The 16,236-nt window shown below is 47.0% G+C and overlaps 1 protein-coding gene across 1 annotated transcript in view; it reads left to right on the top strand.

Moving 5' to 3' along the window:
• The window catches only part of col14a1 (collagen type XIV alpha 1 chain), a 215,404-nt gene that overhangs the window by 151,372 nt on the left and 47,796 nt on the right, over nt 1–16,236 (top strand). Inside the window, 4 exon segments of the mRNA XM_033019102.1 lie at nt 2,696–2,819; nt 10,081–10,224; nt 11,007–11,171; nt 15,435–15,473. Coding sequence (XP_032874993.1) covers nt 2,696–2,819; nt 10,081–10,224; nt 11,007–11,171; nt 15,435–15,473 — 472 coding nt within the window.

Genomic DNA, 16,236 nt, shown 5'->3' with positions numbered 1-16,236 from the left:
CAGTAGCCATCCCACTTTGTCTGGGCCTGTTTTGCGTTATTCCACTACTCTTCCCCATTGTCCAGCAAATTGCTGCGTTGCCAGGTGTTCATCCAATTCTCTTTCAAAGGCTCTGCTGAAACTGCTTCCACCACCTTACTGGGCAAAGGGTTCCAGATCACACCTCTTAAAATGCACTTCATCCTAATTTCCTGCTTTTTTTTGCCAATCAGCTTAAATATGTGTCCTCTGGTTGGTGACCCTGCAACATCAAACCCTTCATGATTTCAACATCAATTCTCACCTTAATCTTCTCTGCTCCAGAAAGGAGAAAGCTCCAGATTCACCATAAAACAGGAGTTGCGCATCCCTAGGATTAGAAACATAGAAACATAGAAAATAGGTGCAGGAGGAGGCCATTCGAGCCAGCACCGCCATTCATTGTGATCATGGCTGATCGTTCCCTATCAATAACCCGTGCCTGCCTTCTCCCCATAACCCTTGACTCCACAAGCCCCCAGAGCTCTATCTAACTCTCTTAAATCCATCCAGTGACTTGGCCTCCACTGCCCTCTGTGGCAGGGAATTCCATAAATTCACAACTCTCTGGGTGAAAACGTTTTTTCTCACCTCAGTCTTAAATGACCTCCCCTTTATTCTAAGACTGTGGCCCCTGGTTCTGGACTCGCCCAACATTGGGAACATTTTTCCTGCACCTAGCTTGTCCAGTCCTTTTATAATTTTATATGTTTCTATAAGATATCCCCTCATCCTTCTAAACTCCAGTGAATACAAGTGATTGTTCTTAGACCTCCATTTTCACCCTCTTCAAGGAGCTGATGTCCTTCTTAAAGCATGGCACCCAGATTTGGAACCAGGGACCTTGTAATTAATAAAAGGTTTAGCATATCTGCTGTAGAAATTTAACAGCAGGAGGAACTCAGTGGGTCAGACAGCATCTGTGGAGGGAATGATTCTGGTCAAAACACATCTTCAGACTGACGGAGTCGGGGCGTGATAGGGGCATGGGTGGGGTAAGAGCTGGCAAGTGGTAGGTGGATCCAGATAAGGAGGGGTTTATTGGCAGATGAATCAGGAGTGGGGGGGAGAGGCGGTTAGGGTGGTGAAGAGTGCCCCCCCCCCCCGCACGCCCAAAGCTGAAGGTGGCAGGGGATGCGTCAGGACCCAGTAGTGTTGGCGTCTCCGGTCCGCCATCACCGATGGCAACATCTGGGTCTTGCCGCACATCCCTGACACTGATCATGCCACATCCTCCATTTCCTAATCTAACACCACCCCCACAGCCAGAGGCCTCACCTTTATACCCGTGCACCCAACCTACCCAAATAAGTTCCTTGTCCACCATGATGTCAAGCCCTTCTTCCGTCACCACGGCTTCCTTGACTGCACATTCTCCACCCTGTCTTGTGAATGGACACAACTTTCTTGCAGTTTCTCCATCTCTGTCGCATCTGCTCTCAAGACAAACCTTTCCACCTGAGGACATGTTGGATGTCCTCGTTCATCAGCAAAAGTGTTTTCCCTGCCACCCCCCACCCCCTGCAGTTGTGAACCATGTCTCACCTGGTTTTGCTCTCACCTCCCATCACGGGTTGCATCTCACCTTCTCCACCCCTCTCTGTTCACTTCAGAAAACTACTGCTAAGTCTGAAGAAGGGTTCCAACCCAAAACGTCACCAATTCCTTTTCTTCAGAGATGCTGCCTGACTCATTGGGTTACCCCAGCATTTTGTGTCTGTCTGCAGAGACATTTCTCACTCTGTGATTCTCTGGTTCGTTCATATATCGGAGAGCAATTGAGTGAAACCAAATAACTGATAAAGCAATATTGTCCCTGCGCTCAGGTTTTAAGACATTAGAGCCAATGCTTAATTTAAATGTGCATTTTCAAATAATCCCCAGTCAAACGGCAGCTAACCACATCCATGGAGCGGTGCCCCAGAAACTAGGCTCCTGTTACAAAGCCTCGCTGTCGTCTCCCCTTCCCCACAGAGTGTTCCACATGCCCTAATCTCATCAGGAATCTTGGCTTCTGGTCCCCTCATTCATTCCCTGCGTGAGGTTTTATGGAACTGTTTGTGTGGCTTGTGTTTTATCCCCAAATTCAAGTTCCCAACAGAAACTACCGTCTGTTTTCTGTTCTAGCCTTAAAGTCCCTGATGTGGCACAGCTTAGCACAGAGGCACTACAGGTAGTGCTGCTGCGTTGTAGTTTGCCTGGGATTAAATCATGACCTCCTGCTCACTGTGTGGAGTTTGCACATTCACCTTGGGACCGCGAGGGTATCCTCCCACATCCTAAAGGCATGCAGATTGGTGGATTAATTGGCTGCTGTAATTACCCCACATGTGTTTAGGATGAAGATATGGGGAGAATAAATTACTGGCGGATTGGGACTGCGCTGTGAGCTGACAAAGACTGAATGGCCACGTGACTTGGTTCTATGCTGCAAGGCAGTCAGCCTTTATCATTGCTCTTGTTGACCAGCTGCCCAGCCCACGTTCCCGTAATACTGGGGAAATTATTGATTCGATGAGGGTTTTCCTTTTTTGAGAGACTTTTTTGAAAAGCTTCTTCCCTCGGTCCCCTAACCCCACAAAATCCCTCAACTAGCAAGAATATTCAATTCCATGTGAGGTGGAATGTAAACATTTGTGCTTCAGTGATGTGGAATCTAACATTTGAAATTCAACAGGTTGCAATTATTCAGTTCAGCGATGATCCCAGAACAGAATTTCAACTCAACTCGTACAATGACAAGGGGATTCTCCTCAACGCTGTCGAACGCATTAGGTACAAGGGTGGAAATACAAAGACAGGTACAACCAGCTGGGGATAGGAATCCAAACGTTGCGTAAAAACTTGTGTTAAAATGATGCAGTGCAGGCGAAACAGGCAAAGTTTTGTATGTAAGTCACAGAATCGGGCATTTGTTTCACGACCACACATATTTAATCATGTGTACCTTCAGGAGCATTGCCCGAACCTGAATCTGGACAGTTGCAACAGTTGGAGCTTTTAAAGCAATGTGTTTTTTCACTGGGACCACCATTAATGGTCGCTTACAGAGTGACTGAACCTCTCATTCTTAACTCCATTCTCCTGGCCAACCCTAGTAAGCTTTCACCTACATGCTTGTACAGGGTCTTGGTGAGACCACACCTTGAGTATTGCGTACAGTTTTGGTCTCCTAATCTGAGGGAAGACATTCTTGCCATAGAGGGAGAACAGAGAAGGTTCACCAGACTGATTCCTGGGATGGCAGGACTTTCATATGAAGAAAGACTGGATAGACTCGGCTTGTACTCGCTAGAATTTAGAAGATTGAAGGGGGATCTTATAGAAACTTACAAAATTCTTAAGGGGTTGTACAGGCTAGATGCAGGAAGATTGTTCCCGATGTTGGGGAAGTCCAGAACAAGGGGTCACAGTTTAAGGATAAGAGGGAAGTCTTTTAGGACCGAGATGAGAAAATCATTTTTTACACAGAGAGTGGTGAATCTGTGGAATTCTCTGCCACAGAAGGTAGTTGAGGCCAGTTCATTGGCTATATTTAAGAGGGAGTTAGATGTGGCCCTTGTGGCTAAAGGTATCAGGGGGTATGGAGAGAAGGCAGGTACAGGATACTGAGTTGGATGATCAGCCATGATCATATTGAATGGCGGTGCAGGCTCGAAGGGCCGAATGGCCTACTCCTGCACCTATTTTCTATGTTTCTATGCTTATCAAGCGTCTATCTACCACTGCCTTAAACATATGTAAAGACGCCCTTTCCACCACCCTTTGAGGAAGATAGTTCCAAAGGCTGAGGCCGGTGCAGTGGTGCAGCGGTAGAGCTGCTTCCTCACAGCACCAGAGACCTGGGTTCGACCCTGATTACGGGTGCTGTCTGTGCAAAGTTTGTACGTTCTCCCGTGACCGCGTGGGTATTCTCCAGGTACTCCAGTTTCCTCCCACTTTCCAAAGACGTGCAGGTTTGTACGTTAATTGGCTTCTGTAAATTGCCCTTGTGCGTGGGATGCGAGATTGGGAAAACATTGAACTAGTGTACAGGGATGAATGGTTGGCGTAGACTCGGTGGGCCAAAAAGGCCCATTTCCACAAAACATTCAACTCCTCAGTCTTGAATAGGCAACAGCTTATTCTTAAACAGTGAGCCCTCAAACTAGATTCTCCCACAAGAGGAACTGTCCTGTCTATGTTTGAGAGGAGGACTCTCTCGAACTTCTACAGGTGCACAGTAGAGAGCATTCTGACCAGCTTGTGGCTTGGTTCGGCAACTTGAGCGCCCTGGTGAGGAAAAGACTATAAAAAGTAGTAAACACTGCCCAGTCCATCATCGGCTCTGACCTTCCTTCCATCGAGTGGATTTATCGCAGTCGCTGCCTCAAAAAGGCTGGCAGTATCATCAGAGACCCACACCATCCTGGCCACACACTCATCTCCCTGCTACCTTCAGGTAGAAGGTACAGGAGCCTGAAGACTGCAACAACCAGGTTCAGGAATAGCTACTTCCCCACAGCCATCAGACTATTAAACCTGGCTCGGACAAAACTCTGATTATTGGTGGCCCATTATCTGCTATTTGCACTTTATCAGTTTATTTGTTTATGTGTGTATATATATATATTGTGGTATATGGACACACTGATCTGTTTTGTAGTAAATGCCTACTATGTTCTGTGTGCTAAGCAAAGCAAGAATTTCATTGTCCTATTCGGGACACATGACAATAAACTCACTTGAACTATGTCCACTCCATCATTATGGTAGATCTGTACTGCATTTCCTCCAGCACCAGTACATCCTTCCTTAGGTACGGTACCCAGAACTCGAGCAGTGCTCCAGAGGTGGTCTAACCAGGACATTACATTGAAGCAGGATATGTAGCCACCCCTTTGTACACCAGCTCTCCAGGGAAGCTGTCCATTACTAAATAAAAGCATGAAAACGTATCATCAATATTTCTAAATAACTTTATTTCTTTGCAGGTGGAATAATATTTTTTTGCTTTTGTGATGTTTAATTGCTGAGTTATTAATCTGGGTCACAGGGGAACTTGACAATTAGCTTTATGTCTGCCTGAAAGCAAAACAGCGCAGTGGGTACAGAACTGCTGACTAAAGCCCCTGTCCCACTTTGGCGACTACAGGCGACTAGGTTGTTTCCGCATGGCCATGGGGTGATGCCTGAGTCGTCTTTTCAAGCCGCCTAAAGAGTTGTAACGTTTTTCTGGTCTCCGCTGGATTTTGAAAAGTTCAAAATATTCCGGCGACAGTGGGCTTGACATAGCTTGTCTTCTCCTGACAATCTACGTGCTGTCGTAGGTTGTCGCCAGGATGATGCAGGTTGTCGCCAGGGTGACGCAGGTTGTCGCCAGGTGACGTTGGTTCTCGCCGGGTGCTGACTTTGGTGAATTCCATTGGCGACTACCTACGTCAACCGGCGACAGGTACCAGCGACTGAATTGGCTTCAGTTGTCGCCGACAGGGCCGTTGCTTGTCGTGGCTTGCCGCAGGTGGACGTAGGTTGCCTTCAGTTGTTGCCTGTGTGGCCGTAGGTTGTCGTAGGTGTGGTCGTACGTGGACATCCTAAGTCACGATGATTGGGTCGCTGGTTCTCGGTAGCTTGCCTTAGCTTGATGTCGACTAGGTGGTAGGTTGTCGTAGCTTGTCCTAGATATTGTCGTGGGGGTGGGGGTGGGGGTGGGGGGTCCAGTCACCGCTTTTTCGGCGACCTGCTACGACTGTGACAGTCGCCGATAAAATCGCCTAAATGAGACAGGCCCTTACCTGGTTCTGGGTGGGACTGTTTAAAGGTGAAAGAGTTATAGGTAAGGTAGCAGTAAAAGCAGTGATGATTCTGTTTGTGTGGGGAGATATGTGTGCCTACACTGTACAGAAGTTACGTATTATCAAGAATGTCTTTCCCCAGGGGCCTAGTGTTTCATAAAACACTGTCATCATTGAGCAAAACATAGCAATCATAGTTTTAAGCTTCATCTCCTTCTCATTAAACAGCCAGGAGAGAAAATACGAACATTAAAACATCCAGAACTTGCTAAAACACGCATTAAAATGAACCCATACTTCGCCTATAATCGCAAATATGTTCTGTAATCTTTTATAGCAAACTCATTGTCGGTGGAAGAGATAATGTTAGTTTCCTTGCCTCTTCTCCAATAAAGAGTGAAATAATATAGTTTAAACTATAGATTTAAATAGGACTAAGTGGTACCTGTTGGGTCCCAGTCACACGGGAGGCCTGGTCCCCCAATGCAACCCATTCCCCAATGCAATATTCCACCAGGGTGTGGGGGGGGGGGTGGGGGGGGGGAGAGGGGGGAGGGGTGATGTGGGAGGGGGGCGGGGTGGTGTGGGGGGGGGGGGTTAGGTGTGGGAGGGGGGCGGGGTGGTGTGGGAGAGGGTGGGGTGGTGTGGAGAGAGGGGGAGTGGGAGGGGGGGTGGTGTGGGAGGGTGAGTGGTGTGGTGTGGGAGACGGTGGGTGTTGGTGGGGACGTGGGGGGGGGTGTGGTCGATAGGCGGGGGGTGTGGGCGGGGTGGCGCCGCGGGTGCGGGGTGGTGTGGGAGTGGGGTGATGTGAGGGGGTGGAATGGTGTGAGGGGGTGGGGGGTAGGGGGGTAGAACAGGGGAGGGGTAAAGGGGGTGTGTGGGTGTGAGGGGGTGGAGGGGTGTGGGGAGGAGGGGGAGGGGGGAAGGAGGGGGTGTGGGGCAGGGTGGTGGAGGGATTCCACTCAGCGGCCACCGGCCTCGGCACACACAGCACCTCCCGACTCCACACAGCCGGCTTTTCCGACTCCACACAGCCAGCTTTTCTGACTCCACAAGCGGCTTTCCCGACTCTACTCTTGCGGACTCAATCAGCACTTGTGGACTCAGCCCCGCCTCAGGGTTTTATACCCCAGCTGGTGTCAGAAGGGGCGTTATCTTCATGGTGACTGTCAGGCGAGCAGACCAATCTGCTGATCTCACGATTTTTTAAACCTTCATAACTTTTGTATAATTTCACCGATCGGAACAAAACTTGGTGGGTTGGAGTAGAGGAGAACAGTGAGTAAGGTGGCGAAAAATCCTATCGATAATGGGTGCCGTATAGCGCAAATTTTAAAAAAAGTAAACCGGAAGTGGTAAAGATGAGAGTTTTAGTAATAGTATAGATTCTGCTGGGTGTTAATGTTTATGTAACCGAGAAGTCTGGAGTCTCTAGCTCTATGAGAGGTTATGGTGCTGATATGCATCAAGGGAGAAAATTAAAAGAAGGGTCTTGACCCGAAAAGTCACCTATTCCTTTTCTCCAGAGATGCTGTCTGACCCACTGAGTTACTGCAGCTTTTTGTGTCTATCATTAAATGATGAACCGGTGTGAGGGATTCAACAGTCTCGTCTTGTTCCTATGTTCCATGTTTTGTCCAAATATCTCACTGAGTAGATAAGAAAACGTGTAAAACTTTGTTGTAATAAAATCAGGGGCCCATCCTCCCTCTCTCCCCTCCCCCTCCCCCTCCCCTTCCCCATAACAATCCTCCTTTCCAGCACTCATCTTCACCATTGTAACTCCCACATAGCAGGCAATGAAAACATTGTGAAAGAAATGTTTTATCCTAACCAATTTGCCACCCAGTATCTGTGAAGAGAATAATATTGTTCTATTGGCCGGATGTTGATGGTTTAAATGTGAAGCATATCTCACATGTGATTCCAACCGTTACAAAGGAGAGTCAATAAATAACAGCCAAAGTGTTGGGGAACTGTGTTTAGGCTGGGACAACTGGTGCAATGCACATTTTCAGAATTTAAGTTTAGAGTTGTGGTTTTGAAAGGTTTGTGGATTTATTTCTAGCATGAGCGAGAATAGTTAGTCTTTTTTTTCACCCAAGGGTGAAAATGTCACAGACCAGAGGGCATAGCTTTAAAGTGTGAGGGATTAAAAAGGTTGGAGATTTGTACGAAATGGGAAACCTTTTATCATTTCAGAAATTACAATTAAAATACAGTCTGAAAGGTAATCAATATTGTAGATATCTTCAAATTCGAGATTATTTAAAAACATATACCCACGAATACCAAACTCTGTTGCCAGATATATTAGATGAAGGTATGAATAGAAACACAGTCAAATAATTTAATATCATACTTGTAATATCATTCTAAATATAGAAATTCCATCGTCAGATGTAATTAGAAGAGTGTGGGAACAGGAATTAAGCTTAAAAATTTCCAAAGACAGAAGGGAAAAATATTTTTTATATGTACATAATTGTTCGAATAATGCAAGACATATTCTAATCCAATTTAAAATACTACACAGATTATATTACTCAAAACTAAACTGAACAAAATTTATCTCCCATCTGCGATAAATGTTTATCTCAAGAAGCAACTATAACACACTCCTTCGCCTCTTGCATAAAACTGCATAAATTTTGGAAAGAAATCTTTGAAATCTTCTCAAAATTATTAAAAACAAAACTGGACCCCCACACAGAATTGATTATTTTTGGAACAACAGGAGCCTGCTCTGAGCTATCAATATTTCAAAGACGTTTCCTCAATTACGGCCTGATAATGGCAAAAAAACGTATACTTAAATTTTGGAAAAATGCATCCACCCCAACTCTTAAAATGTGGATCACAAGCATGTCTGAGACGCTACATCTTGAAGATATGAGATTCGTCTTAGCAGGAAAATCAGAGCAATTTTTAAAGATATGGTCTCCTTTCATTGATTCATTACAAGTATAGTATGGTGCAACACAACTTCGGAATTAAACCGGACAGGGTAATTTCATAGCAAAAGGATTTGAGTATAGGAGCAGGGAGGTTCTACTGCAGTTGTACAGGGTCTTGGTGAGACCACACCTGGAGTATTGCGTACAGTTTTGGTCTCCTAATCTGAGGAAAGACATTCTTGCCATAGAGGGAGTACAGAGCAGGTTCACCAGACTGATTCCTGGGATGTCAGGACTTTCATATGAAGAAAGACTGGATAGACTCGGCTTGTACTCGCTAGAATTTAGAAGATTAAGGGGGGATCTTATAGAAACTTACAAAATTCTTAAGGGGTTGGACAGGCTAGATGCAGGAAGATTGTTCCCGATGTTGGGCAAGTCCAGAACAAGGGGTCACAGTTTAAGGATAAGAGGGAAATCTTTTAGGATGAGGAAAACATTTTTCACACAGAGAGTGGTGAATCTCTGGAATTCTCTGCCACAGAAGTTAGTTGAGGCCAGTTCATTGGCTATATTTCAGAGGGAGTTAGATTTGGCCCTTGTAGCTAAAGGGATCAGGGGGTATGGAGAGAAGGCAGGTACAGGATACTGAGTTGAATGATCAGCCATGATCATATTGAATGGCGGTGCAGGCTCGAAGGGCTGAATGGCCTACTCCTGCACCTATTTTCTATGTTTCTATGTTTATATGAGTGTGGTGAGAAATGAAGCAGGTGTATCAACACGTAATGGTCCCTTTTTTTCTTTTCCGTTATTATTTTTTGTTTTTGTCTTCTTATTCTTCTATAGGCTTTTACTTATTCACTCCTGGACTGCACTATCTGCTAGTCTAGGGGTTTACACATTCACTATTTCTTTCACTTTCTCTCTTTCTTGCTCTTTCTCTCTTGTTCTACTTTTTTGTTAAATTTAAAATGGAAGATGTACATTAAATGTATTTTGTCATATGCCGCGGTTTATACTACTGTACACTGCTTCTAATAACAATATTAATTTTTTTTAAAGTGTGGGAGTGGGGGTGGGGGTGGGGGGGGGGATGGTGGGGGGGGGGGAATGGAGAGAGTATAAAGGAGATGTGCGGGACAGGTGTTTACACAAAGAATAGTTGGTGCTTGTATGTGCTACCATGGGGAGGTGGTAGAAACAGATATAATAGCAATGTTTAAGATGTATTTCGACAGATCCATGAACAAGCAAGGGATGGAGGGATACAGACCATGTACGGGCAGACGGAAATCGTTAGATTGGTATTTTGTTCGGCGCGGACATGGTATGTTGTTCTGTTCTATGTTCTCTTGAACTAATTAACCTTTATTTATTTTACTATTCAGGTAGAGCCATAAAACATGCCAAGGATTCTGTGTTCACAGTCGAAGCAGGATTACAGAGAGGCATTCCCAATGTCCTGGTGGTCATTACAGATGGTCGATCTCAAGATGATGTTGTCAAGACTTCCCAAGAGATGCAGTTGGAAGGTAATGGAGAGAGAATTATCTGGAAACTGCAACTGGATGTACTGTCATTTAGAATTCACTGGAATTTAGAAGGATGAGCGGGGATCTTATAGAAACATATACAATTCCTAAAGGATTGGACAGGATTGGATGCAGGAACAATGTTCACCTATGTTAGGGGAGTCCAGAACCAGGGGCCACAGTTTAACAATAAGGGGTCGGCCATTTAGGACTGGGATGAGTAATTTTTCACCCAGAGAGTTGTGAATCTGTGGAATTCTCTGCCACAGAAGACGGTGGAGGCCAATTCACTGGTTTTCAAGACAGAGTAGATTTAGCTCTTAGGGCTAATGGAATCAAGGGATATGGCGAAAAAGCAGGAACGGGGTACTGATTTTGGATGGTCAGCCATGCTGGCTCGAGCACTGAATGGCCTACTCCTGCACCTATTTTCTATGTTCTGAGATGCTTATCTCTGTAGTCTTGTGATATCAAAACGTGCTCACTAGAGTATCGTAGGCTTAGACCAGCGATAGATTTGCTCACTTGTGCACCTTTAGAAGAGTGAGAAGTGGCTTCATAAATGCATAAATAGCTCAGCAAAGGATTGACAAGGTGGATGGTGAGAGGCAGCAGAGCCTCCAAGTGTGCAAAGCTATAGTCCAAATTCTATCTTGACTTGTACATTCCACTAATATTAATGGTGTTTGATACTGACTAGGTCATAGTGTGAGTTAACCAGCTTTGGAGTCCAATACATCCAAATATATCTGGGATGGACATGCTCTTCCCTTCTGCTGCAGGATTCACTATCTTTGCGGTTGGCGTTGCTGATGCTGATTATGCAGAGCTGATGAACATTGCCAACAAGCCCAGCAACAGGCATGCCTTCTTCGTGGATGACTTTGATGCCTTCAAGAAGATTGAGGACGAGCTTGTTACCTTTGTCTGTGAGACAGCCTCTGCAAGTGAGTTCCCATGACGATGTCTCAACAGCGGCCATCTTTATTTCAACTGTTCCTTTAGGCTTTAGTTTAGTTTAGTGTCACATGTACAGTGAAAAGCTTTTGTTGTGTACTAGCGGAAAGACAATACATGATTACAAACAAGCTATTCATAGTGTACAGATACATGATAAAGGGAATAACATGAATAAAATGTTTAGTGCAAGATAAAGTCCAGTTGAGTCAGATCAAAGATAGTTCGAGGGTCTCCAATGCTGTGGTAGCTCAGGTTTTCTCTCTAGTTGTTGGTTGAAAGGGCCAGTTGCCTGGTAACAGTTGGGTAGAAACTGTCCCTGAGAGAATTTATACAGAGAGGGACAGAGGGAGGTGGAGAGGGAGGTGGAGTGAGAGGGAAGAGGAGAGAGAGAGGGAGGTGGAGAGAGAGGGAAGGGGAGAGAGAGAGGGAGGGAAAGAGGGAGAGGGGCAAGGGAGGGGGCGAGGGAGGAAGAGGGGGAGGGAGGGAGAGAGAGAGAGAGGGGTGGGGAGGGAGGGAGAGAGAGAGAGAGGGAGAGTAATGGGGGAGGGAGAGGGAGGGGGAGAGAGAGGGAGAGGAAGAGGGAGCGAGGGAGAAAGAGGGAATGAATTTGGGCAGTAAATCCCAGAACTCGGAGCAGTAAATCCCAGAGCTGAAGCAGAGCTGCCAGTGGGAAAGTGCTGGGAAATCAAGGGCAATCACATCTGGAGATGACAAAGGCCTCATTGAAGTTTGGTAGACATTAAAAGTTGAATTAGTTGTTAAGTAACTAGTTTCATTTGGCATCTAGGTCGTACACCTATCATGAGCCAAATGGTCTGTTCCTGTACAGTACAGCTCTATGCTGTATGGCTCTGAAATCCATCGCCAACGATTTTGAGGTTATATCTAAAGATTTAATCTAGAGTTCTGTTCCTGTCACAAATTCCACTTTGCCGAGTGTGGTGGCTAACATTCACTCTTTCTATGCCTGACATCTACCGTGCTGGTCAAAGTGCTCCATAGTCAGTTGGAACTGGGGTGAGGTCTGGAACTTGAGGTCTGTCACCCTGTGTAATCAGGGCACAGCTTCCATTCCTGGCCTTTCTTAATATCACTGAAGATGGCGAGTTCTGTTCACAGGCAATTTTGCAGAAAGCAGAGTTTAACTCTTAAGGTCACAAAGTGCTGAAGTAGCTCAGCGGGTCAGGCAGCATTTCTGGAGAACGTGGATAGGTGACATATTGGGATCTTCAGACTCCATGTTCTCTCCATGTGCATTTGTGTAAACCAGCATCTGCAGTTCCTTGTTTCTAGTGTTTAAAGGGCCTGTCCCACCAGCATGCGACTGCATGCGGCGAGGGCGACCAAACGTGGTGGCTTGAGGCGTACGGCCTCGCGGGGACGGTCCCACTTCCAACCGCGGAGCCGTCTGGAGTTGTGTGGGGCTGGTCCCGACATCATACTCACCAATCAGCTGGGCAGGAGGCGGGCCGACTGAACTTGGACGTCGCACGGCGTCGGGTGGTGACGTCATCGCGCAACGGCACGCCGGGCGGTGACGTCATCACGCAACGGTAGCGCTAGGCGTACCCCATCAGGACGCTGCCTATGGTCGAGACGCTGCGTACGGCCTCAATGCGGCTGCGGGCCGGCAGGCCGTTGTCGCGCGGGATTTTTGGACAGTGTCAGTTTTTCGGAGCCCCGCGCGATGTCCGGACCAGCCCCGCACAACTCCATACGGCTCCGGCGATCGAAGTGGGACTGGCCCCGCTAGGCCATCCGGCTCAAGCGAGAACGTTAGATCGTGCTCGCCGCATGCAGTCGCATGCTCGTGGGACAGGCCCTTAACCCTTGTTACTTCACTTGTATGGTGGAGTCACAGAGTCCACCTCCCAGCTCAGCTACTAGTGGTACTAGTGTACTAATGATACTAGTGGCTACTAGCATCATTACACATTACACCAGTTCATTGGCTATATTTAAGAGGGAGTTTGATGTGGCCCTTGTGGCTAAGGGGATCAGAGGGTATGGAGAGAAGGCAGGTACAGGATACTGAGTTGGATGATCAGCCATGATCATATTGAATGGCGGTGCAGGCTCGAAGGGCCGAATGGCCTACTCCTGCACCTAATTTCTATGTTTCTATGTTTCTATGCTCTCTACCCCCCTATCTATAAAAAAATAACATCACCATAACTCGGTAAAGCAGGCAGGCTTTCCTCCAGCATTCCCTATGAAAGATGCCTAACTCGATCCAGATGGTGATTTTATTGCTGTTCGTGCTCTAATGATGTCTCCCATTTTGGCAGAGTGTGCTGGTGAGAAGGTGCAAATTCACTCTGGGGTTTTCTTGCTACTTTAGGAGCTCAGCACGCTGGCAGTGGGCTGTAGAACCACTTGCCATCTCACAGGTGTCCTGCCAGAAAGGAAACAAACTTGGCCTTGGATCCTGTCAATGGGGATGATTGTCAGAATCCCTTTTCCCGTGATAAGTGTATTAGAAGCAAGGTTTATGGTGGAGTTTTAAAAAGGGATCCGGGGGGTAAGTTTATTACACAGAGAGTGGCTGACATCTGGAACTGTGGTGGAATCTGGTGCTGTCACTATGTTTAAGAGACATTTGGGTAGACACTTCAATAGGCAAAGCATAGAAGGCAAATAGATCAGCGTGGATGTGGGGAGCTGAAGACGGTGTTTCTATGCTGAATGGCTCTATGAATCTTTCCTAGTCCCCAAGATGTTCTAAAGTGCTTTAGATCCAATGCAGGTCCATCGCAATGGTCTCAGATGTGGGAAGTGAGGCACTTTATCTTGCACTACACATTATTCGCTTTATCCCGTATCTGTACACTGCGGATGGCTTGATTTTAATCATGCATCGTCTATCCACTGACTGAATAGCATGCGACAAAAAATCTTTTCATCTTTTCTCAGTACACGTGACCAGGGGCGGAAAACCCGGGGGGGCCAGAGGGGACACGTCCCCCCCATGTTTTGAGAGGTGGGGGACATCCACCCAGGTTTTTGTGATCCCGATTTTAAAATCTCCGCTTTCCGCGAGGCAGTGGGGTTGGGACTGATGATCGAGGGCGCGATGATTGGAGGAGGGAGGAGTGGGGGGGGGGGGGGGGGGGGGGGGTGGGACTGAGGATAGAGTGCGGCGATTGGAGGAGGGAGACGTGGCACAGACCTGCGCCTCTTCCACAGGCAGGATCGATCCCGGCCGGGTCTCCGGTGCTGTCCCGAGTGCCCCCCCCCCCCCACGGGTGGCCAGAGAGGTCAGGAGTCAGACGTGAGCTGTACCCCCAGGCCCACAGCCAGCGCAGAGAAGCAGCGCTAAACCCAGCTCAACTCTGCCTGTCCCGCCAGGTTAACCTGCATGGGCTTGCGGGAAATATGGCCGGCGCGGAGAAGCAGCGCTAGTGTCCCGTCAGTCCAGAAAAATTGTGTCCCCCGTCCCCTCCATGTTTTGATAGCGAGTTCCACTCTTGCACGTGACAACAATAAACTAAACTGAACTCATCCCAATTCTTCCAATCTTCAGCAGTTTAACCCCGAATATGTTCCAAAATATTTATATACCATTAGTCCCTCACTATTTGGTAGCTTTTACACACGGGCATGACTGTGGTTGTGCAGCCATTCCAGGAACATCCCCTGATCCAGATTCTGTGATCTGGAATGTGTGAGCCAGAGGGTCTGACCGGGAATACATGGCCCAGAGTCAGTGATCAGGAATGTGTAGTCCAGAGTCTGTAAATGGGAATGTGGGATTTGGAGTCTGTGATCAGAAATGATCACTGAGAAAAGCGGCATGGTGGTGCAGCGGTAAAGTGGCTGCCTTACAGCGCTAGAGACCCGGGTTCGATCCTGACCATGGGTGCTATCTGCAGGGAGTTCGTACGTTCTCCCCGTGGGATTTCTCCGGGTGCTCCAGTTTCCTCCCACCGTCCAAAGACGTACAGGTTTGTAGGTTAACAGGTTTCGGTGAAAATTGTAACTTGCCCCCTAGTGTGTAGGATAGTGCTAGTGTACGGGGATCACTGGTCAGCGCGGACTCGGTGGGCTGAAGGGCCTGTTTCCGCGCTGTAACTCTAAACTAAACTGAACTGAACTAAACTAAACTAAAAGGAATGTGGAATTCAGAGTCTGTGGTTGGGAATGTGAGCTGCTGGTGCCTGATTTGGGAAGCCAGGAGCATTGCCACTACAGGGGGATGGGGAATGTGACATGACTCCTGACACTGACAAGTGTAATTGTTTTACTTTCAGCTTGTCCATTGGCCCTCATTGGAGATAGCAGCCTTGCAGGTAAAGGATGTCACCTGACACTTCACCTGACACTTCACCTGACACTTCACCTTTCACCGGATATCTTCAGTTGACAGCGTAACAACCTACCGAGAGGGATTATTAGAAATTACCCTTTGAATTGATGCTTCCCTGCTCTTCTGAAATTCTAAATGACCACGTCATGCTATTTTGTTGTCTCCCTTTCATTTGGAAGCGATTGCATCACCACTAAATTCCCAGTGCTATGTAAAATAAAGATTTTCTTGTAGTTAGAAAAGTAAGCGGAAATTATTTTCCTAAGCTGTGCACGTTAACCCATTGCAAGGCGGCACCCATTGATACAGCTGATAGAGTTGCTGCTTCAGAGCACCAGAGAGCAAGGTTCGATCCTGACCTTGGGTGCTATCTGTGTGGAGTTTGCACATTCTCCCTGTGACCATGTGGGTTTCATTTGGATGTTTCAGTTTCATCCCACATCCCAAACACATAGAAAGATAGAAAATAGATGCAGGAGGAGGCCATTCGGCCCTTCGAGCCAGCACCGCCATTCATTGTGATCATGGCTGATCGTCCCCTATCAATAACCCGTGCCTGCCTTCTCCCCATATCCCTTGACTCCACTAGCCCCTAGAGCTCTATCTAACTCTCTCTTAAATCCATCCAGTGACTTGGCCTCCACTGCCCTCTGTGGCAGGGAATTCCATAAATTCACAACTCTCTGGGTGAAAAAGTTTTTTCTCACCTCAGTCTTAAATGACCTCCCTTTTATACTAAGACTGTG

This window comes from Amblyraja radiata, chromosome 4 (assembly GCF_010909765.2).
Source record: "Amblyraja radiata isolate CabotCenter1 chromosome 4, sAmbRad1.1.pri, whole genome shotgun sequence".
In the NCBI taxonomy this organism is placed as follows: domain Eukaryota; kingdom Metazoa; phylum Chordata; class Chondrichthyes; order Rajiformes; family Rajidae; genus Amblyraja; species Amblyraja radiata.
The sequence above is the reverse complement of the archived record's forward strand: the minus strand, read 5'-3'. Positions and strand labels throughout refer to the sequence as shown.